The sequence below is a fragment of the Macrotis lagotis genome, chromosome 2, assembly GCF_037893015.1.
Source record: "Macrotis lagotis isolate mMagLag1 chromosome 2, bilby.v1.9.chrom.fasta, whole genome shotgun sequence".
NCBI classification, from domain to species: Eukaryota; Metazoa; Chordata; class Mammalia; order Peramelemorphia; family Peramelidae; genus Macrotis; species Macrotis lagotis.
This window is the reverse complement of record NC_133659.1, coordinates 232,863,292-232,886,025: the sequence shown is the minus strand read 5'-3', so window position 1 is coordinate 232,886,025 and position 22,734 is coordinate 232,863,292. Positions and strand designations below refer to the sequence as shown.

At 35.6% G+C, this 22,734-nt stretch overlaps 1 protein-coding gene across 1 annotated transcript in view; it reads right to left on the bottom strand.

Annotated features, from left to right (window-relative positions):
• DNAH9 (dynein axonemal heavy chain 9) overlaps positions 1 to 22,734 on the bottom strand; it is a 546,775-nt gene that overhangs the window by 11,118 nt on the left and 512,923 nt on the right. Inside the window, exon 64 of the mRNA XM_074225133.1 lies at positions 12,593 to 12,775. Within this exon, the coding sequence (XP_074081234.1) occupies positions 12,593 to 12,775 (183 nt within the window). The remainder of the gene's footprint in view (positions 1 to 12,592; positions 12,776 to 22,734) is intronic.

Below are 22,734 nucleotides of genomic sequence, written 5' to 3'. Positions count from 1 at the left end.
ATCTAGGCTTAAAACCTAGGTATTATCCTTGACTGCTCCCCACTCTTACTGTGACTCCTCACACCCATCCAATCCAAGGCCTGTGGATTTTACCTTTATAACAACTCTTGTATATACCCCCTTCTTTCTCTGACACTGCCACAGCATCCCTCACCATCTCATACTTAGGTCACTCAGCTGTCAAAGTGATCTTACTAAGGTTTAGGTCTGATTATATTTCCCCCAATTAAACAAACTGGGTGGTTCTCTATCACCTTCAGGATTAAATACAAAATCATCTGACATTCAAGGTCTTCAATATCTTGCCTCACCTCCATCTTTCCAGTCTTCTTACATTTTCCAAGAATGTATCTTAAATTCAATGACATTGGACTCCTTGCTGTTCCTTGAACAAGATATTCCATATCCTGACTCCAGGCATTCATTGGTCTTTATTCCTGGGATGCTCTCCTCCCTTATATTTGCTCCTGGCTTTTCTGGTTTAATTCAAGTACCAGTTAAAACCTCACTTGCTATAGGAAGCATTTTCCTATCTTCCTCAATTCTAGTGCATTTAGACTGTGAACTTCTAGAAAGCAAGGATTGCCTTTTACCTTTACAAGTTTAATAAATTTATCAATTAACTGAATATAACCAAATTGGACAAATTTGGGGGTGGGGATTATAAAATACAAATTTTCTCATTTATTTTCATTCTTCCCTGAAATGTATGCTAGCTGCAAATAAGTGGCTGAAGACTCTTATACATTCCAAGCAATGAGGGAGCTTTTGAGTCAATGTGGTGACTACAATATCATCATCATAGTTCATATCCACTCCAAAATTTATAAATTATTTATATTACCTTATTTCATTTGAATCTCAATAATCCTGTGAGAAATCACACTACAGCCATTTTTAGATGAGAAAACAAATTTAGCTCAAACAACTTGTCCTAGGTCACATAACTAGCTTCAGAAGTAAAACCAAAATGTGTGTGTAAACTGATTACACATTCATATTTTTGTATGGTTTTTCATCTTTAAATATCTCTCTCTCTCTCTCTCTCTCTCTCTCTCACACACACACACACACACACACACACACACACACACACACATACATCCCTTGGACAGATGTTAGAAACACTTAGTTGAGGCAGTTAGGAAACACAGGGAATAGTGTATTGGATGTGAGTTCAAATCTTGGCTACGGACTGACTTAACATTAATACAAAGTTTCCTTATCTCTGGTGATACCAGATAAGAGTCATAGTTAGCTTTTAATTTGGAATAGCTAATCATACAGCAAAGTTCCACATTATTTATAGGGTACCATAGCCAGACTGAGAACTAGCCAGGTGAGAAATTTTCCTGTTGAGAAGGAAATAACACAATAAGGAAACTGAGTCAGGAAGATTCCACCCTTGTCTATACAAGGTTCTTTCCTCAACCTTCCCAGGCAAAGACATCCACCTGTAGCAATTCTAAGACTACATTTCCTTTGAGTAGCATTTAACATTTCCCTTAAATGATGGATTATTGGCTCTGATAATTATATCTGAAATCAAAACTTAGAATAATATCAAATCATAGTCCTAAGAGCTTTTTTTTTTTTTTTGTAAGGTATGGAATTAAATGACTTGTCCAGGGTTATACAGCTAAGTCAGTATTAAGTGTCTGGGGTCAGATTTAAACTCAGGTTCTCTTGACTCCAGGGCTGGAGCTCAATCCATTGTGCCACCTATCTGCCCTTAGTCCTAAGAGATTTTACTTTAAATCACTAATCACAATTATTATGATTTTTCTCATATTGTGGCAATAACAGTTAACTATAAACACATACAAGTTTGCTTTTCTAGTTTAAATCCATTCTAAAAACATATGTTAGTTATTAGAAATTAAGAAAATAATCATAACCTATGATTGCACACATACAATGAATGAATGATAGTTCATTCAAAACTCAGAAATACACTGGCTTCTGTAAACCTTGGGGTGGATAGTTATCCACCTCTGAGAGTATTGCATATTAATTCCTGGGACCAAAATAAAAATCTTTAAAACTTCAATATGTAGATACTAGGCTGACTCAAAGACGTAACTTTGATTTATACTGTTCCAGGTGCACTTTCATAATTTTCATAAGCAATTATCCTTTTCCCTTTTATGCAACCTTCTACAACAAGGACAAGTAAATTGTAAAAGTTTATATGTTTGATGAATCCTGTTGGTGCAATACTAAACATTTATGAATTACTATAATGGATGCAATATGAAAGATCTTACTATTTTTAATATTTTCTATTTTGGGGGGCAACTAGGTGGTGCAGTAGATAGAGCACCAGCCCTGGAGTCAGGAGTACCTGAGTTCAAATCTGGCCTCAGATACTTAATAATTACCTAGTTGTGTGGCAAGCCACTTAACCCCATTGCCTTGCAAAAACCTAAAAAAATATATTTTCTATTTTGAATTTTTGATCACTAGTAGTTATGTATTTTATATAAGATTAGATTATTAATCTATCTTCTTTCTGATGATTTGAGGATAATATATCTTTAAAGAGGAGATAGGACAACCTGTACAAAAATGTATTGTGAAAAAGATGTAGAAATTTTCAATTTTAATGGAGTAGCAAACTTTACTTAGAGAAAATAAGATAGGTTATTTTCTGTAGGAATATATATGCAAATGCACATCTATATATGAATATGCATAAATGTATATATACTTGTATGTATGAATGCATGTATAACCGGCTTTCAAATGTTTCCATTTACAACAATGACAAACAGATAACTATAAGGATATCTTCATAAGGTTTGAACAAATTTTCATCATTTGAACTAATTATTGGAAAATTAATTGAAGAGGAACACACTTCCACAATTACCTTAAGAAAGAAGCCTATTCCAGAATTTTCAAGTGAAAATGTTTCAAAGTATAAAATGGCTTACATGGGACAGTTCAGAACTAATTTGTAAACTGATTTAGTTAACCTAGAGAGACACTATTTAACTAGATTTGTTTGTTTGTTTTTGCAAGGCAAACTGGGTTAAGTGGCCACACAGCTAGGTAATTATTAAGTGTCTGAGACCAGATTTGAACCCTGACTCCAGGGCCGGTGCTTTATCCACTACACCACCTAGCTGCCCCTAGATTTGTTGATTTGTTTTCTTAGGAGATATATGAGATTATGACTTTAAGTTTATTCAACTTTTATGACATTGAAGGAAGCATGAGAATGTGAATATATATATATATATGTGAAATCTCCTTTTATTGTGAAGCACTTTTATTTCCTGGTACATGTCTAAGACCTCTGTTTTATAGTCCCTCTGCTAATGAATTACCACCCATCTAGTCCCTATTATTCCATAAAAGAATTTTATCAAACTCTTGATAAGTAGTAAAGGAGATGCCTTTGTGAATCATAAACTAGCTATTTCCTTTTGTAATTGTGTTTCTGCTAGTATAGGAATGTTGGGCTTAAAACTCAAAGGGAGGAAACTTTATTGCATTGTTTGAATCTAGCTCTGCATGGCTGGGAAACTAGATCTATTGCTAAGAGACCAGATATGTTTAATACTTAACTCAGGACCTAGGTTAAGTTGATCAGAAACCCAGGTAGATCTGAAAAGTAATTCAAGGAATGTAAGGAATTTTCTCTCATGACACATTTCAAGCATACCAGGTATCATATTTGGAGACTACCTCTGTGCTGGTCAGTCAGCTACAGTTTAATTATTACTTTGTTTGAATCCTATATAATATGTAATGTGTAGTCACTCAGGGCAAGGGGGCCACTCCTTTTTCAGATCTCCCCCTTTCCTGGATGACTTAATTTTTTTTTTTAATTTTTCAAGGCAGTGGTATTAAGTGGCTTGCCCAAGACTAAACAGCTAGGTAATTATTAAGTGTCTGAGGCTGGATTTGAACCCAGGTACTCCTGACTCCAGGGCCAGTGCTTTATCCACTTCACCACCTAGCCGCCCCAACTTAATTTCTTTCTAAATTATCTCAGTTATGAATTTTGTTCTCAGCTAAAAGCATTTAATAAATTCTTAATATTGGTTTGATGCAATTAAGATTTCTACTTTTAGTGATTTGGTGTAATCTTTCTTATGATTACTAATAGCTTATAATTCATCATTTAAGAACTGTTTGTGTCTTTTCACCATTTCTCTAGATGTAGTGAAATAAAAAAATTTCTCATGTTATTCTTGGGAACAAAATGGAGAGAACAGTAGAACTGAACCTAGTTGTATTTTTAGTTATTTTTCAGTTGTGTTTGACTCTTTGAGATCATGTTTTCTTGGCAGAGTGGTTTGTGTCATTTCCTTCTCCAGCTCATTTTTCAGATGAGGTAACTGAGGTGAATAAGGTTAAGTGGCTTGCCACATAACTAATGGCTGAAGCCAGAGTTGAACTCAGGAAAATGAGTCTTTCTGACCCCAGGTCTATCTATACCACTGGATATCCTAACATGACTGAATAGGTGGACCCAAAGTGTAGTCATTATTGGTTCTGTTTCAAATGCAAAGGATATATTTAACAGAGTGTCCCCCTCCCCTTATCGCCTTGCTCCTTCCTTTTTTTTTTTTTTCAGGTTTTGAGGTTTGTCCTTGACTGATAATTAAGATTTGGGGATTTTAGGAGACTGAAAGTTCAATCTATCAATAGTGAAATATAGTAGCCAGAAATGGAAATGCACTTTTCGGTTTGTATTGATTCAAGTTGCCAGGGATAAAGAGATATATTATTAACAAATGCTATTCCCCATATTTATCTGTATTTATACCTGTTTATCAGGTATCAAACCCTACTCTGAGGAATTTGATACTAAATTTTTTCCCCTTTCAACACTTTTCTTTTTAATATAAATGTATTCATTTTATTTTTGTAGGTTTTTCAGTTTCATATAATCAAGGTCATCTATTTTATCTGTTTTAAGTGCCTCTCTTCCTTTTTTAGTTAAGAATGCTTCTCCTACCCATAGCTATGAAAGCTATAAATCCTTACTTTTTCTTCTAACTTTTTAGGGTATGATCTTTAATATCGTTCTTATATTAATTGAATCCATTATGGAATATGATAAATCTTTAACTACTTGTCGCACAACATGCTTTTAAGTTTCATTTTCAATATTAACATTTTCTAATCATATTTTTAAGGTTTAATACAATAAGTGGCATATGCTAATTTCTGAGGTATAAATGCTCACACTGAATATTTGAAAATTACTTCTCAAACTAGTCTGAGTTGGCTCCAGTATGCCCTTGAATATGGTATTGAATGGTGGATTAAGCCTATTTTCTGTCATACTGCTTTCCAGTTTTCCTATAAATTTTTTAATCCAATAAAGAATTATTTCTAAAGTAATTTGCATTTTGTAATGTTGAATAGTGAATTATTAAACTCCATTTTCACATTGATTCTCCCATTGATCTGTTTCTCTGTTTTTAACTAATATCAAATGGTTTTTGATGACTGTTCATTTATAATATAGTTTGAGGTCTCCAAATGAATTTTGGTATTATTTTATCAAGTTTTTTATAGTATCTTCTAGATTGTATATTATTAAAATTATAAATTAACTTTGATAGCATATTCATTTCTTATTATATGGTACCATCTAACTAAGAGACTGAATATTTTTCTGGCTATTTAAGCTATTCTTTTATTTCCTTACGGACCACGCTGCATTTGAATCTTTACAATATTTTGTGTGCTTTGTTATATTGATTCACAAATATCATATTCATTTTGAAGCTATTTTAAGTGAGATTTCTTTAACTAATGCTGCCTATGTATTTTTTAAATATTTTATAGAAATATTGTTAATTTTTCTGGTTATTTTGTGCCCTGCAACTTTGCTGAGGTTATTTTTTCAATTATTATCATTGTTGATTCTCTAGGATTGTCTAAGTCCCCAACTGAAAAGCAGGAATGGTCTTATCTCCTCTTTGCCTATCTTTACATCTTTAATATCTTTCTCTTGTATTATTTGTATTATTCTCCTGTATTATCTACTAGCATTTTCAAAACTATATCAAGTAATAACAGAAAAAAAGGGTCATCCTTGTTTCTCTACTTTTTGGAGAAACTTCCACATTGCATAAGATGATGGTGCATGATTTTAGGTAGATAATTTTATATGATGTTTAAAAAGTTCTTGGTGCCTAGATTCCATGGTTATTTAATTTAATTAATTTATTTTTAAAGATTTTATTTGAGTTTTACAATTTCCCCCCAATCTTACTTCCCTCCCCCCACCCTCACAGAAGACAATTTGCCAGTCTTTACATTGTTTCCATGGCATATATATTGATCCAAATTGAATGTGATGAGAGAGAAATCATATCCTTAAGGAAGAAACATAAAATATAAGAGATAGCAAGATCACACAATAAGGTATCAGGTTTTTTCTTTTCTTTTTTTTTTTAGTTTTTTTTTGTAAGGCACATGGGGTTAAGTGGCTTGCCCAAGGCCACACAGCTAGGTAATTATTAAGTGTCTGAGACTGGATTTGAACCCAGGTACTCCTGACTCCAGGGCTGGTGCTTTATCCACTGTGCCACCTAGCTGCCCCTAGGTTTTTTCTAAATTAAAGGTAATAGTCCTTGGTCTTTGTTCAAATTCCACAGTTCTTTCTCTGGATACAGATGGTACTCTCCATTGCAGACAGCCCCAAATTGGCCCTGATTGTTGCACTGATGGAATGAGCAAGTCCATCAGGGTTGATCATCCCCCTTGTGTTGCTGTTAGGGTGTACAATGTTTTTCTGGTTCTGCTCATCTCACTCAGCATCAGTTCATGCAAATCCCTCTAGGCTTCCCTGAATTTCCATCCCTCCTGTTTTCTAACAGAATGATAGTGTTCCATGACATACATATACCACAGTTTGCTAAGCCATTCTCCAATTGAAGGACACTTGATTTCCAATTCTTTGCCACCACAAATAGGGCTGTTATGAATATATTTGTACAAGTGATGTTTTCACCCTTTTTCATGATCTCTTCAGGGTATAGACCCAGTAGTGGTATTGCTGGTTCAAAGGCTCCATGGTTATTGCATTTATCTATCTATCTATCTATCTATCTATCTATCTATCTATCTATCTATCTATTCATTCATTTATTTAACTCTTTATTTATTTATTTGTTTGTTTATTTGTTTATTTATTTTTAGGTTTTTGCAAGGCAAATGGGGTTAAGTGGCTTACCCAAGGCCACACAGCTAAGGTAATTATTAAGTGTCTGAGACCAGATTTGAACCCAGGTGCTCCTGACTCCAAGGCTGGTGCTTTATCCACTGCGTCACCTAGCCACCCCTCCATGGTTATTTTAAAGCATAAATGAGGGCTATATTTTATTAATTTTTATACATCTATTGAAATAACTATGTGGTTTTGAATATTTTAAAATAAGGTTAATTATGTTGATTATTTTTTCTCATGTGGAACTTGACTCCCTGGTATTTAACTTGGCTGTAATAAATAATTTCTTGAATAAATTGCTATATGTAGTTTGACAGAATTTTATTTAAAATTTCTGAATCAATATTCATTGATGGCATTGATTTATTGTTCTTTTGCTCTTTCCTTCCCTAGTTTAAGTATTAAATTGATATTTATCTCATCAAAGGAGTGATGTTTTTTCAAAAATATTTTGGTAGGCATTTGAAATTAAGTGACTTACCCAGGGTCACACAGTTAGTAAATGTCTGAGTCTGGATTAAGAGTCCTCCTGACTCCAGAATCTGTGTTTTCTTCATTGCACCATCTAGCTGCCCTCAATTTTTGAGAATAGTATAATATCAATAGTCATTTTTCTTTAAAAGTTTATCAGAATTGATCAGGACCAGGATTTATTTTCTTTTCTCTACAGATTTTTCTGTAAGTAGTTTTATTTCTTTTTTTTTTTTTTTTTGAGGTCACACCACAGGAAAGTGGCTATTTATTAGAATCCTTCCAGTCTAGCCTTTTTTTTCTTCTTTTCCATTATATTCTGCCTCTTTGGAAAGGCACGAGAAGGGGTGGGGTGGAGGGAGAAGGCTGGGGGTTCAACCCTTAAAACACCTCAGTCTTCCATGGCTCAGCCTCTGCTTCTTGGGTAAGGTCATGGATCAGGATGGGGACTGTTTTCTCCTGGCTTCAAGAGGCTTTGTGACATCTATGACTAGGGGCCTTCAGAAACATCAGATCCCCAATTCAAATTCACTGGGGTTTTTTCCCCTTCAGGGAAGGTCAGGGGATCTAATTCCTTGGGCATAGTGCAGCAATCAAGGGCAAATCCAGGGGAGGGAGCAAAGGAATAACTTTAAAATGAAAACCTCTTTCAATGGCTCCAGAGCTGAAAGGCTAAGACACCCCCCCCCCCCCCCCCCCCCCCCCCCCCCCCCCCGCCACCAGACACACAAATATAACAGGAATGGGCAGTGGCACAACTGTAAGCCTGTGGGTTCAGAGAGGGAACCTAAAGCTTCAACAACAGATTGGGGGGGGTAAGGTTATAAATTTCCCTGCTGAAACCAAGGGAAAATTTTTGGCTTTGCTAGGATTCCATATTGAATCATTGCCACAGAAACAAAAATTTAGAGATGGAGGGGACCTTCAAAGCTATTTGGTGTCATTGGTGACTTCTAATTTTCTGATACATATCCGGAAGAGTTGGGATTTGAACCATACATGTAGTAGTAACTCTCCCTGGAGGGGTGATCCAAAGGAGAAGTTTTTTGCTTTGTGAATAAGAACACAGGGGAACCAAGGAGGGAATTAATGGGAGATATAGTGCTGGGGCTTTAGCATTTGAGTATAGTAACTCTCTGGGTTGAATGAGGATGGTTTGGTCTGGAGTTTTATCCTGGGACAAAGGAGAAGAGAGATTTGTATGTATTTTGGTGTTAGTATATCTGTCTTTCTGTGGGTCTGTGTCTCCATGTACGATTGTCTCTTCTTCTGTCCAGTGTCTGTTTCAGTATGTGTCTGTTACTCTAGTAATGTTGTCTCTCTGAGACTTAGAATGTGTCCATCTATCCCTATGTGTTCATATCTATATCTATTGGTACATGTGCCCCCAGAGGCCAGCCTTGGTGATCTAAGCTGAGAAGTAAGAGGTTTCTGAGTAGTAGAGGGCTCCTGGAGAAGGTATCCAGCAGACTCTCCTACTTGCACTTGTGGATGTAGTATCTGGTAGTATAGCCGAAGATGAAGATGACCCAGAAAAGAATAATTCCACTTATCACACTCACGGTGATGCCCATCTTCCCAGTGCATAGTTTGGTACAGATGCTCACAGCCGGAACTCTCCGTGGCTGACACATTCATGCTGACCTCATCCTGGCTGTTATTCCATCTGCTGTACTGGACGGCGCTCTCCTAGGACTCCATTCTTCCAATACAGGAGTGGGAAAGCTGGGCTCTGGTGGGCCGGAGGGCAGGTCAGGGCTGGGCGGCTGGGCTCTGAGGGCTCCGGCGTGCATGGATCTGGGATGCAGGGGCGCTGGCCGCTGACCCCCTCACCTGCAGCTGTCACCTGGGGCTCCCCAGCTGGCGCCCAGACCCCAGGCTCCTGGAGTTGGGGTGGGGCCTTTGGCAGAAGAGGCTGGGGGAGTAGTTTTATTTCTATTTAGATTTTTTTAAAAGGTCTTTATGTGAGTTGGGTATTTTGTTCTCTGTTTTATTAGCTTATAACTATGCATAATAGATGGTAATCATTCTTTTTATTTCTTCTGATTTTATCATGATTGCATTTTGGTCGATTACTATTTTGAATTTTCTTTACTCTCCTGTTTAATCAAGTTAGCTAAATATTTCTTAGGCTTTTCAAAAAGCAGTCTTTTTGGTTTCCAACTTATCTTTTAATTCTCATTATTTCCTCTTTTGTACTTACTCTGGATATATTTGTTGGCTCTTAAATTTCTTTTGGTTTTGTTTTGTTTTTAGGCTTTTGCAAGGCAAATGGGGATAAGTGGCTTGCCCAAGGCCACACAGTTAGGTAATTATTAAGTATCTGAGACTGGATTTGAACCCAGGTACTCCTGACTCCAAGGCCGGTGCTTTATCCACTCACCACCTAGTCCCTCCTTCTTAAATTTTTTAAATGTTCATTTGATTCCTTAATTCTCTTTTTTCTGTTTTATTTGATTTTAAATGGAATATAACCTTTTCCTTGAGGACTACTTAAGCTGCATTCCAGAAATTTTGGAATGTTATTTCAGTCTTATAATTTTCCTTATCACAATTATTAATTGCTATTATGATTTAATTTTTGTTTTGCTCATTATTTAAGATTTCATTGATAAGTCTCCTTTTGTGTTTCTTTAGTTTGTTTTTCCTGAATTGATAATAATTTTTTATTGTGCTATTGTCTACAAAATAAATGTAGACATTTCTTCCTTTTTACATTTACCAGCAGTTTCTCTGAACCCAAATACATGGTAAATTTTGAACAAGCTTTCATTGCTGAGACATACATATATTCTTTAGAAATCCCATTTAATAGATGACAAAGTATATGAGTTTTAGTTTCTCAAGCTATTAAAAAATTCCACATTTCACCTTTTGTTTATCTTACTGTTAGATTTGTCCAAAACTGAAAAAGGGAATAAAAATTCCCTACTATTCTGGTGTTATTGTCTGAATCTTCTTGTAGTTCAGTTGTTTTTTTCCTTAATAAATTGTCTTTCTTTGTTAGCATGATATAATGTCTTCTGATAGTATGATTGTAATTCCTGCTTTTTTAAAATAATTTAACCGATACATAGTAAATTTTGTCCTAGTCCTTCATCTTTATTCTAATTATATTTTTACTTGATTAGGGGTATTTCTTGTAAATAACAGATTTTGGGTTTTGTTTTCTAATCGCTCTCATTTTACTGGGTTATTAATCCATTTATTATTTGAGGTTATGAGAATTAAATTGATATTTTCCTCCATTTGTCCTTAATCCTGCTTTTTTCTGAATTAGGATTTTTTTTTGTTTTTCTTCATTACTTTGCTTCCATTTCTATCTTTTCTAGACTTCTGTTCTTTGATTCATAGAATTTATACTTATTTTTTCTCTTCTTTAGGAAATAATTTAATTCCATGTTCCCTAATTTGATTTCCTTCTTTTTCATAGCCATATAGACATTTTTGTCTTTCTTCTCCTTTTCTGTTTTGCTCAATACTTTTAGACATATCAGTTCTTACAGGAGGTAGAGAGTATAGAGGTATTGCCCTATGGTGGAGCTGGTATATAAACCTTCAATCTTTTGTCCATTTCTATCTATTGCCTTCCCCATGGTTATTTACTTTTCTTTTTATCATGAAATTTTCTCTCTGGGTTCATTTTATCCCATCAATCTGAATGCTTGTTGCTCTCATTATGTTTGATTCTCTTCTTCTGAGACAGGATTCTATCTATTGAAGCAGTTATATTTTAGATTTTTTTCTGTATTTTATCTCTATATTTTGTTTTTACAATCACATTTGTTTCCAAATATATCCTTCCTACTTTACTTACTCACTGATCTTTTTTGCTGGAATGCCACAGTCTTTTGAATGGTTAGGTTTGGGGGTTACCCAAAGGACAATGTGAATGGCAGGTGGGAATAGGTAACAATATACAAATGAAGAATTAGGTAGCACATACTGGTGATACAGTAAGATCAGGTGATAATCCTGACATTCTGAATATTCTATTAATATTTGCATAGTCCTAAAGGACTAAAAGAAGGCATGTAGGGTGGACTTCATAGAAGATTTGGGAAAGGATATGGCCAATGGGCAAACATGATGGCAGAGTTGAGATCTGCAGCTTTTGAGCCAGTAGCTGTATTAAGAACACAAATATAGTGCTGAACTTGGGGATCATGGGTTCTGAGAATCCGATAGAATTTGAGAGTTTGAAAGGGGCCATCATGTCCAACCCATATATGACTGGAATCATCAGTATAAAATAACCCAGGTGTAATCATACAGGTTTACTACTAGTTTAGCTTTGGAAATTAATGTTACATAATCAGTTAGTTTATCTGTAAAATGAAGGGTTGGATTAGGTAAATTATTCCAATTCTACATCTATGATCCTACGATCATAACAAAGGTTAAAAAGGAAAGGGAAAAAAAGTAGTTCAATAAAACTAACCAACATCTTAATCATGACTTATAGTATTTGTATAGTATAGTATAGTATAGTATAGTATAGTATAGTATAGTATAGTATAGTATAGTATAGTATAGTATAGCATAGCATAGCATAGCATAGAAACAGTTCATATCCATGGCTCTCCCATCTTTGCAATGAATGGAAGGAGGAAAAATTATGCTTTTTTGTTGCTTCTGTAAGTAGTTTATGAAAACAGTTTTCTTGCTCTGGGATCAGTGGAATATCCAGAAGTTACTGGGTATCACTAGGGCAGTCCCAATAGTCAACTTCCGCTTCCTTGCTTCTGTCGTCCTAGTATATCTTAGTTATCCTAAGTGTCATTAGTTTCACCCATTGGTGAATCATCATTTTGGACTAATTTACTCTGCTTTGGAACAGTTAGTATTCATTCTGAATGAATATATTTTTCTTCCTTTAATTATGCTTTTTTGGCAATGATCCCTTACCAGGAGTTCACTTACCTTCAGGCCCAGATCTAGTTCTTTCAATGAGTGCTGAATTTCTCTGATAAGAAGATTCATTCGTTCACATTCTTGGAAGGTGACTACAATGTAGGGAGTACGTTCTTCCACTCTAGCCAACAACTCTGCAATGTTAAACTCTTCAGTTATCCTCTCTAATATTTCATCCAGAAAGGTTTTTACCTGCCCCAAGGAGAGAGAGAGAGACACAGGATCAATAATAGACTAGAAGTCTGAGAAAGATAGAAACCCCACTGTAATAAATTTAAAAAAATCAAAGTGACTGATATTTTTTTTTTAGTCTTGTATTTTTTGGCCTGATAACTGACCTAGGGATGGTGATGTCTAGGCCTGTCAGTAAGGATAGCTCTTGTTAATATTATTTTGTGGTTAAATAATATTTTCACTCTTCTAAATCACTACAATAATACTACCAAGCATAGTATTTATTGTATTTCCACTTTATAAATGAAGAGTTTAAAGTTCAGAGAAATTGCTATTGGTGCAAAATCATGATGCAAGTAAGGGGCAGAGCTGATATATAAACCAATGTTTTTGATCATCATGTAGAGTATTTTTTTCTGCTACCTCACCCTGCCTATTTGGGGAGATAGTTGATAAGCTCACATGAGTTTATGTCAAATTAAAATTTGAGAAAGATGAGATTTTCATCCTACTTTTCACTCCTGTCACTGACAGTACAGAAATACTGTTTCTAGGAAAAATGCTGATGCAAAAACCTTTCTCATAGTTAGAAAGGAGCAAAAAATAGGAATATGGTTTAAATGACACCTGGAAGCTGTTACTGATGATTGGAGAAAATTGCTAAGATTACATCACACTTCTCTAGAGCTGAATGTGGGGAAAACATCATAAACTCTCAGTGCCCATTTGAATATCATCCACAAGGAGATACAAAGAACAATCTGCTGGGTTGTTCTAAAGTGTGCTTAACTTGAGGAAATGGAGTTAAATCCCATGAGTGAAGGCTCTTTGGTATGGTTATAGGACTGGCTGGATAGTTAGAGAAGAGAGAGGGAAAACAGATTAAGGAATATGTGTTTCTATTAAAATTTGAATCTTAATAATCCTGGAAACCCAGGCCTCACAAACTACCATCATGAAAAGTAGAAATTCAGATATGGTGAAACTATTATAAAAATCACCATTTTCTGTTTTCTTCAAGTAGACTTTTTAAATATACAAAGGATAAAGCTTTGTGTCAGCAGAAAAGCAGGTTAAGACCTCAGATGCTGCAGAGAAAAGCCATTCATTGTTCACTGAGTATTGATAAAGAAGGAAAGGGATGTTCATGATTGAAAATAAACTTTTCTTGACTGAAAAAAAGAGATATCCATAGGAAAAGGCAAGGAAAAGAAAGAAACAGATATGTGCTTTTCTGTTTTGTAAAATAAAAACCCCAGCAAGCTCGCCATGGAAAACAGACACTCCATAGGTGCAGGCATAGGAAGCAGCTATTTTTTTAATTTTTAAAGAAACTAATAGTGAGAGACAAGTCCTGGGTTGTAGCATTATAGAGAAATCCAGGTTAGAAACCCAGATTTAGTAGCAGTGACCTATAAAAGGTCTCTATAGTAGACTCCTATAAAAAGGAAAGCAATCTTTTAAACTACTAGGTCTTATAACAAGAACCAGAGGAAAACAAAGGGTTAGTTAAGCAGTGATTGAATCAGTCAAGTTTCACGAGTTCAGTTAACTTGTATATAATTTTTTAATTTTCCTTCTATTTTTGCAACTAGCAATTAAAGTAACTAGTTGAACATATACATGTATATCTATATTGATATATATTTATATATTTAATGTGTATCAGCTGTTTAGACAAATTTTTGGGGTGGTGTTTTGGTTATAAAATTTCCATGTGAAGCAAGGAGAAATGGCAGTATTTGACAAAGCATTAAAGAAAGAAAAGAATGTAACCTGCCATTTGCAGTGGATCTGGAAGCTAGCTAGGAACAGCTTCAATAGTGATTTTTCCTTCTCAGGGCCCAAGGAGAGGTATAAAGACTGTTCTATGTTTTTGACAACTCTGCAGAATGGTCAGGGTAAAAGACTTGGTAGCAATGTAAAGAAACTGAACTGCCTTCCTTTATCTTGCTTGTTCAGGAACAATCCTTTGATTTTCATGAGCTAGTTTTCTTTATACCAACTTTTGCTCTACAAAAATGTAGTCAACCCATGCATATATATATTTTCTTGTGTCCCTTTGTGATTTATGTGTCTTAAAACAGATCTGGTAGTTTTGATATTAAGAAATTCCTTTTTTTGATTGCAGGCTAGGAACCTAATCCCTATCCATTACTTCAGATTATTTTACTGGGGCAAATACAAGTTACTAATGCAGTATTTTCTCTAGTTATATACTTTCCAAAGCAGAAAATTTAAAAGAGAGCTCTGGACCTGTCACTCTCTAATCTGAGTTTCATTATGCTAATTAAGCATTTTAAATGCTAATAAGGACATTTTTAACCAAACAATTATTTAGGAGTAGCTAGGTGATAGAATGCTGGACCTGTAAAAAAGAAGACTCATCTTTCTGAGTTCAAATTCGACCTCAGACACTAGCTGAGTGAGTCACTTAACTCTGTTTGCCTCAGTTTCTCCATCTGTAGAATGAACTGGAGAAGGAAATGCAAACCACTTCAGTATCTTTGCTAAGAAAACCTTCAAAATAGAGTCACAAAGAGTTGGATACAATACATAACCTAGCAGTTATATAGCTAGGATAGTTATCCTAAGAATATTGTTAAAAGGGAAGAAAAACCTCTAAAATATTTATAATTGTCTTAGTTTTCTTTTGCAAGGCAGCAGGGTTAAGTGACTTGCCCAAGGTCTCACAGCTAGGTATTATTAAGTGTCTGAAGCCAGATTTTTTTAAAATTTATTTTTATTAAAGATATTATTTGAGTTTTACAATTTCCCCCCCAATCTTGCTTCCCTCCCCCCCCCCCCCACGGAAAGCACTCTGTCAGTCTTTACTTTGTTTCCATGTTGTAACTTGATCCAAATTGAGTGTGATGAGAGAGAGATCATATCGTTAAAGAAGAGAAGTCTAAGAGGTAACAAGATCAGACAATAAGATATCTGTTTTTTTCGAAATTAAAGGGAATAGTCCTTGCACTTTGTTCAAACTCCACAGCTCCTTATCTGGATACAGATGGTACTCTCCTTTGCAGACAGCACAAAATTGTTCCCGATTGTTGCACTGATGGAATGAGCAGGTCCTTCAAGGTTGAACATCACTCCCATGTTGCTGTTAGGGTGTACAATGTTTTTCTGGTTCTGCTCATCTCACTCAGCATCAGTTCATGCAAATCCCTCCAGGCTTCCCTGAAATCCCATCCCTCCTGGTTTCTAATAGAACAATAGTGTTCCATGACATACATATACCACAGTTTGCTAAGCCATTCCCCAATAGAAGGACATTTACTTGATTTCCAGTTCTTTGCCACCACAAACAGGGCTGCTATAAATATTTTTGTACAAGTAATGCTTTTACCCTTTTTCCTCATCTCTTCAGGGTATAGACCCAGTAGTGGTATTACTGGGTCAAAGGGTATGCACATTTTTGTTGCCCTTTGGGCATAGTTACAAATAGCTCTCCAGAAGGGTTGGATGAGTTCACAGCTCCACCAACAGTGTAATAGTGTCCCAGATTTCCCACAACCCTTCCAACAATGATCATTATCCTTCCTGGTCATATTGGCCAATCTGAGAGGTGTGAGGTGGTACCTCAGAGAAGCTTTAATTTGCATTTCTCTAATAATTCATGATTTAGAGCATTTTTTCATATGGCTATGGATTACTTTGATCTCCTCATCTGTAAATTGCCTTTGCATATCCTTTGACCATTTGTCAATTGGGGAATGGCTTTTTGTTTAAAAAATATGACTCAGTTCTCTGTATATTTTAGAAATGAGTCCTTTGTCAGAATCTTTAGTTGTAAAGACTGCTTCCCAGTTTACTACATTTCTTTTGATCTTGGTTACATTGGTTTTATCTGTGCAAAAGCTTTTTAATTTTATGTAACTGAAATCATCTAATCGGTTTTTGGTGATGTTCCCCAACTCTTCCTTAGTCATAAACTGCTCCCCTTTCCATAGATATGACAGGTAGAATAGTCCTTGATCTTCTAATTTGCTTATAGTATTGTTTTTTATGTCTATGTCCTGTAACCATTTGGATCTTATCTTGGTAAAAGGTGTGAGGTGTTGGTCTAGTCTAAGTTTCTTCCATATTAACTTCCAATTATCCCAGCAATTTTTATTAAAGAGGGAATTTTTATCCCAATGGCCGGACTCTTTGGGTTTATCAAACAGCAGATTACTATAATTATCTCCTGCTTTTATACCTAGTCTATTCCACTGGTCTACCACTCTATTTCTTAGCCAATACCAAACAGTTTTAATAACTGCTGCTTTATAATATAATTTTAGATCAGGTAGGGCTAAGCCACCTTCTTTTGCACTTTTTTTCATTAAGCTCCTGGCAATTCTTGACTTTTTATTTCTCCATATGAATTTACTTACAATTTTTTCTAATTGGTTAAAGTAAATTTTTGGAATTTTGATTGGTAGGGCACTAAACAGATTGTTTTGGTAGAATTGTCATTTTTATTACATTAGCTCTACCTATCCATGAGCAGTTGATATTTGCCCAGTTATTTAAATCTGATTTAATTTGTGTGAGAAGTGTTTTATAATTGTTTTCAAAAAGATTCTGAGTCTGTCTTGCCAAATAGACTCCCAAATATTTTATATTGTCTGAGGTTACTTTGAATGGGATTTCTCTTTCTAGCTCTTCCTGCTGTTTCTTGCTAGACATATATAGAAAAGTTGAGGATTTATGAGGGTTTATTTTATAACCTGCAACTTTGCTAAAATTGCCAATTGTTTCTACTAGTTTTTTGGATGATTTCTTGGGATTCTCTAGGTAGACCATCATGTCATCTGCAAAGAGTGAGAGTTTTGTCTCTTCCTTCCCAATTCTAATTCCTTCAATTTCTTTTTTCTTCTCTAATTGCTGATGCTAACATTACTAATACAGTATTGAATAGTAGTGGTGATAATGGGCACCCTTGTTTCACCCCTGATCTTATTGGGAATGCCTCTAGTCTCTCCCTATTGAATATAATGCTTGTTGATGGTTTCAAATAGATACTGCTAATTATTTTAAGGAACAGTCCATTTATTCCTACACTCTCTAGTGTTTTTAATAGGAATGGATGCTGTATTTTGTCAAAAGCTTTTTCAGCATCTATTGATATGATCATATGATTTCTGATAGGTTTGTTGTTGATATAATTGAGTATACTAACAGTTTTCCTAATATTGAACCAACCCTGCATTCTTGGAATAAATCCTACTTGATCATAATGTATTATCTTAGTGATGACTTGTAATCATTTTGCTAAGATTTTAATTTAGGATTTTTCCATCTATATTCATCAGGGAAATAGGTCTATAATTTTCTTTCTCTGTTTTAACTCTTTCTGGTTTAGGTAACAGTACCATATTGGTTTCATAGAAAGAGTTAGGCAGAGTTCCATCTTTCCCTGTTTTTCCAAAAAGTTTATGTAAGATTGGAACCAATTGTTCCTTAAATGTTTGGTAAAATTCATTTGTGAATCCATCAGGCCCTGGAGATTTTTTTTAGGGAGTCCAATAATGGCTTGTTGAATTTCTTTTTCTGAGATAGGGTTGTTTAGGTATTTAATCTTTTCTTCATTTAACCTGGGCAACTTATATTTTTATAAATATTCATCCTTTTCACTTAGATTATCAAATTTATTGGCATAGTTGGGCAAAATAATTTTGAATTATTACTTTAATTTCCTCCTCATTGGTGGTGAGTTCACCTTTTTCATTTATGATACTAGCGATTTAGTTTTCTTCTTTCTTTTTCTTAATCAAATTGACCAGAGGTTTATCAGTTTTATTGTTTTTTTCATAATACCAACTTTTGGTTTTATTTATTAATTCCATAATTTTTTGCTTTTGATTTTATTAATTTCTCCTTTAATTTTTAGAATTTCTAATTTGGTATTTAATTGGGGATTTTTGATTTGTTCTTTCTCTAATTTTTTTAGTTGCATGTTTAGTTCATTGATTTCCTCTTTCTCCAATTTATTCGTGTAAGCATTTAGAGCTATAATATATCCCCTGAGTTGCTTTGAATGAATCCCATTTGGTATCTTGTTTCATTATTATCATTATCTAGGATAAAATGGTTAATTCTTTCTATAATTTGTTTTTTCATCCACTCATTTTTTAAAATGAGGTTATTCAGTTTCCAATTTGTTCTGGGTCTATATCTCCTTGGCCCAGTATTGCATATGACTTTTATTGCATTGTGATCTGAGAAAGATGTATTCACTATTTCTGCCTTTCTGCAGTTGATCATTAGGTTTTTATGCCCTAGTACATGGTCAATTTTTGTATAAGTTCCATGTACTGCAGAGAAAAAGGTATATTCCTTTCTATCCCCATTCAGTTTCCTCCATAAGTCTACCATATCTAATTTTTCTAACAATCTATTTACCTCCTTAACTTCTTCCTTGTTTATTTTATGATTTGATTTATCTAGCTCTGATAGCAGGAGGTTGAGGTCTCCCACTAGTAGAGTTTTGCTGTCTATGTCTTCATGTAGTTCTTTCAGCTTCTCCTCTAAGAATTTGGGTGCTGTCCCACTGGGTGCATATAGATTCAATATTGAAATGACTTTATTGTCTATGGTACCTTTTAGGAGGATAAAGTTTCCTTCCTTATCTCTTTTAATGCTATCTATTTTTGCTGCTGCTTTGTCTGAGATAAGGATTGCTACCCTTGCTTTTTTTCCTTCAGCTGAAGCAAAATATATTTTGCTCCAACCTTTTACCTTTACTCTATATGTATCTCTCTATGCTTCAAATGAGTTTCTTGTAAGCAGCATATTGTAAGATTCTGTTTTTTAATCCACTCTGCTATTTGATTACGTTTTAAGGGAGAGTTCATCCCATTTACATTCAAGGTTATGATTACTAATTCTTTATTGCCCTCTGTGCTATCTTCCCTCTGTTTGTATTTTCCCCCCTTCCCCCCTTTATCCATATTCCCCAGTGGTTTGTTTCTGAATACTACCCCCCTTCAGTGTGTTTGCCCTCCTATATCACACCCAGCTTTCTTTCCCCTTTCCCTTTTTTCCCTTTTCCCTTCCCTTCCTTTTGTTATTTCCCCTTCCCCCCCCACTACCCTTCCCTATCTCCATCCCCCCTCCCCTTTTCCCCTTTTAATACTTGAAAGGTTAGATGTTTTATAAGTTAACTGAGTATGTGTAGGTTGACTTTAAGCCAAGTCTGATGAGAAGAATATTCAGGTGTTTCTCCTCTGCTACCTTCTTCCCCTCTATTACCAGAGGCTTTTTTGTACCTCTTAGTGTAATGAGATTTACCCCATTCAATCCCCTCCCTCCTCCAGTCCCTTTCCTATCCCCCTTTTTAAGGAGGTAGTGTTTTTTTAGATCATTCTATCTAAGTCATAGAAAATTCTGAGTGTCTGTCCCTTCTAGTTCTGTATATTCTATCAAATAGAGTCAAAATTCCTGAGAGTTATTAAAGTCTTTCTCCCAAGTGGGGTTAAAGTCAGTTACATCCCATTAGATAGCAGTCTCATGGATAGGTCATGAATGTCCATCATTTCTGGTTAGGTGTATTCTCTCTGTTAGAGTTACAATTCTCAAGATTTATGAAAATCTTTTTTTCCCCCCCAAGCTGGGATATAGTCAGTTTCAACTTACTGGATTGCATTTTTTTTCCCTTTTACTGCACCCCCCCCTTTTTTTTTTTACCTTTTCATGTGTCTCTTGAACCTCCTGTTTGATGTACAAAGTTTCTGTTTAGCTCTGGTCTTTTCATCAGAAATTTTTGGAATTCTTCCATTTTGTTAAATGTCCATCTTTTTCCCTGGAAGAGAAGGCTCAGCTTTGCAGGAAAGTGCATTCTTGGCTGCATTCCAAGCTCCCTTGCTCTTCGAAATATCTCATTCCAGGTCCTTCGATCCCTTAATGTTGATGCAGCCAGGTCCTGCGTGATCCTTACTGTGGCTCCTTGATATTTAAATTGTTTCTTTCTGGCTGCTTGCAGGATTTTCTCTTTTATCTGATAGTTCTGGAGTTTGGCCCCAACATTCCTTGGTGTTTTCATTTTAGGATCTTTTTTCTGGTGGGGATCTATGTACTCTTTCAATAACTACTTTGTCCTCCAATTCTATGATATCAGGGCAGTTTTCCATCACTAGATCCTGCAATATTAAGTGCAGGCTTTTTTTTCTCTTCAATGTTTTCAGGAAGTCCTATAATTTTCAGGTTGCCCCTCCTTGATCTATTCTCGAGGTCAGTAGTTTTGTTGATGGGGTATTTTACATTTGCTTCTATTTTTTCTATTTTTTGATTTTGTTTAACTGACTCTTGCTGTCTCATGTAGTCATTAGTTTCTGTAGACTCCATTCTTTTTTTTGGGGGAAGGAGTTTTCTTCATTAACCTTTTGCAACTCCTTTTCCAATTGGTCAATTCTACTTTTGAAGGAGCTTTCCATTTGACCAATTGAGGTTTTGAGAGAATTAATTTGCTCATTTGAGGATCTGAGAGAATTATTCTCATTTTTTATTGGTCCAATTGATGATCTGAGAGATTTATTCTCAATCTGTAATTGTCCAATTGATGATCTGAGAGATTTAGTCTCCTTTTGTTTTTGTCCAATTGTACTTTCTAAGGTTTTGTTTTCTTTTTAAAATTTTTTTAAAATTTATTTTTTATTCTCATTTTGTACAAATGTATTTTTACATTAAGAAAATATTCTTGTTTACAAGTAAACAAAATACCCCTCCCCCCATGAATATAGATAGATTTGCTTGGGCGAAAAAAGTAAAGGGGAGAGAAAAAAAATTAAAATTAAAAAAAATAATAGTAATAATTGTAGGTATGGCCAGGTGTTGCAATGGACGAAGCACCAGCCCTGGAGCCATGGGCACCCAAGTCCATATCCAGCCTCGTAAACCCAACAATCACCCAGCCATGTGATATGCAAGGCATCCGATCCCCACTTCCCTGCAAAAACCAAAAAGAAGAAAAAAAAAGACCCAAAATAAAATAAAAGAGTAATAATAGTAGGGGTGGCTGGGTGGCAGACAGAGCATTGGCCCTTGAGCCAGGAGCACCTGGGTCCAAATCTGGCCCCAGACACCCAAAAATCACCCTGCTATGTGGCCCCAGGCAGGCCACCCAGCCCCACTTGCCCTGCACCCTCCCCCAAAAAATAATAGCAAAAAATGTGCTTCAGTCTTTGTTCCAACACCAACAACTCTGTCACGGGTGGATCACATTCTTTATGATAAGTCCATCATAAAAGTTACTTCCATATTTTTCCAACGTTGCCATTGCTGATCGCAACTCCCTCCTTTCTTATTTCTCCACTACCGTGTACTATATTTTCTCTCTCCTTTCACTCTGACGCTGCTGTAGGGTAGTTGAATGGTGCAACAGACAGATCCCTGGTCCTGGGGCCAGAAGCCCTGAGCCCCCATACCACCCCTTAGGCCCAGAATCCACCTGGCCCTATTGTCCTGGGCAGGCCTTCCAATCCCAGCCCCTTGCAAGAAGTAAAAAAGAAAATGTGTTATATCTGACCACTCTCCCCCCGTGGTCCATCCTCTCCTCCTTTATTCACATCCCCACCCCTTCCCCCTGCTCCCCCCTCCTTCTTACTCCAGATGTCTGTACCCCATTGAATATATTTGCTGTTTCCTCTCTTAGCCATCTCTGATGAAAGCAAAGGTTCCCTCATTCCCCCTTGCCTCCCCCCTTCCATATCATTGCAATAACTCAATGTAATAAAAAAAATCTTATTATGTGAAATGTCTTGGACTATTCCCCCCCTCCTTTTTCTTTCTCCCATTCCATTTCCCTTTTTTGCTATTGACTCCATTTTTACACCATATTTTATCTTCGAATTCAGCTTTCTCCTGTGCTTCAAGTATAAAAGCTCCTTCTACCTGCTCTATTAACTGAGATGGTTCATATGAATATTATCAGTATCATTTTTCTATACATGCAGTTCATCCTCATTAAGTCCCTCATATTTCCCCCC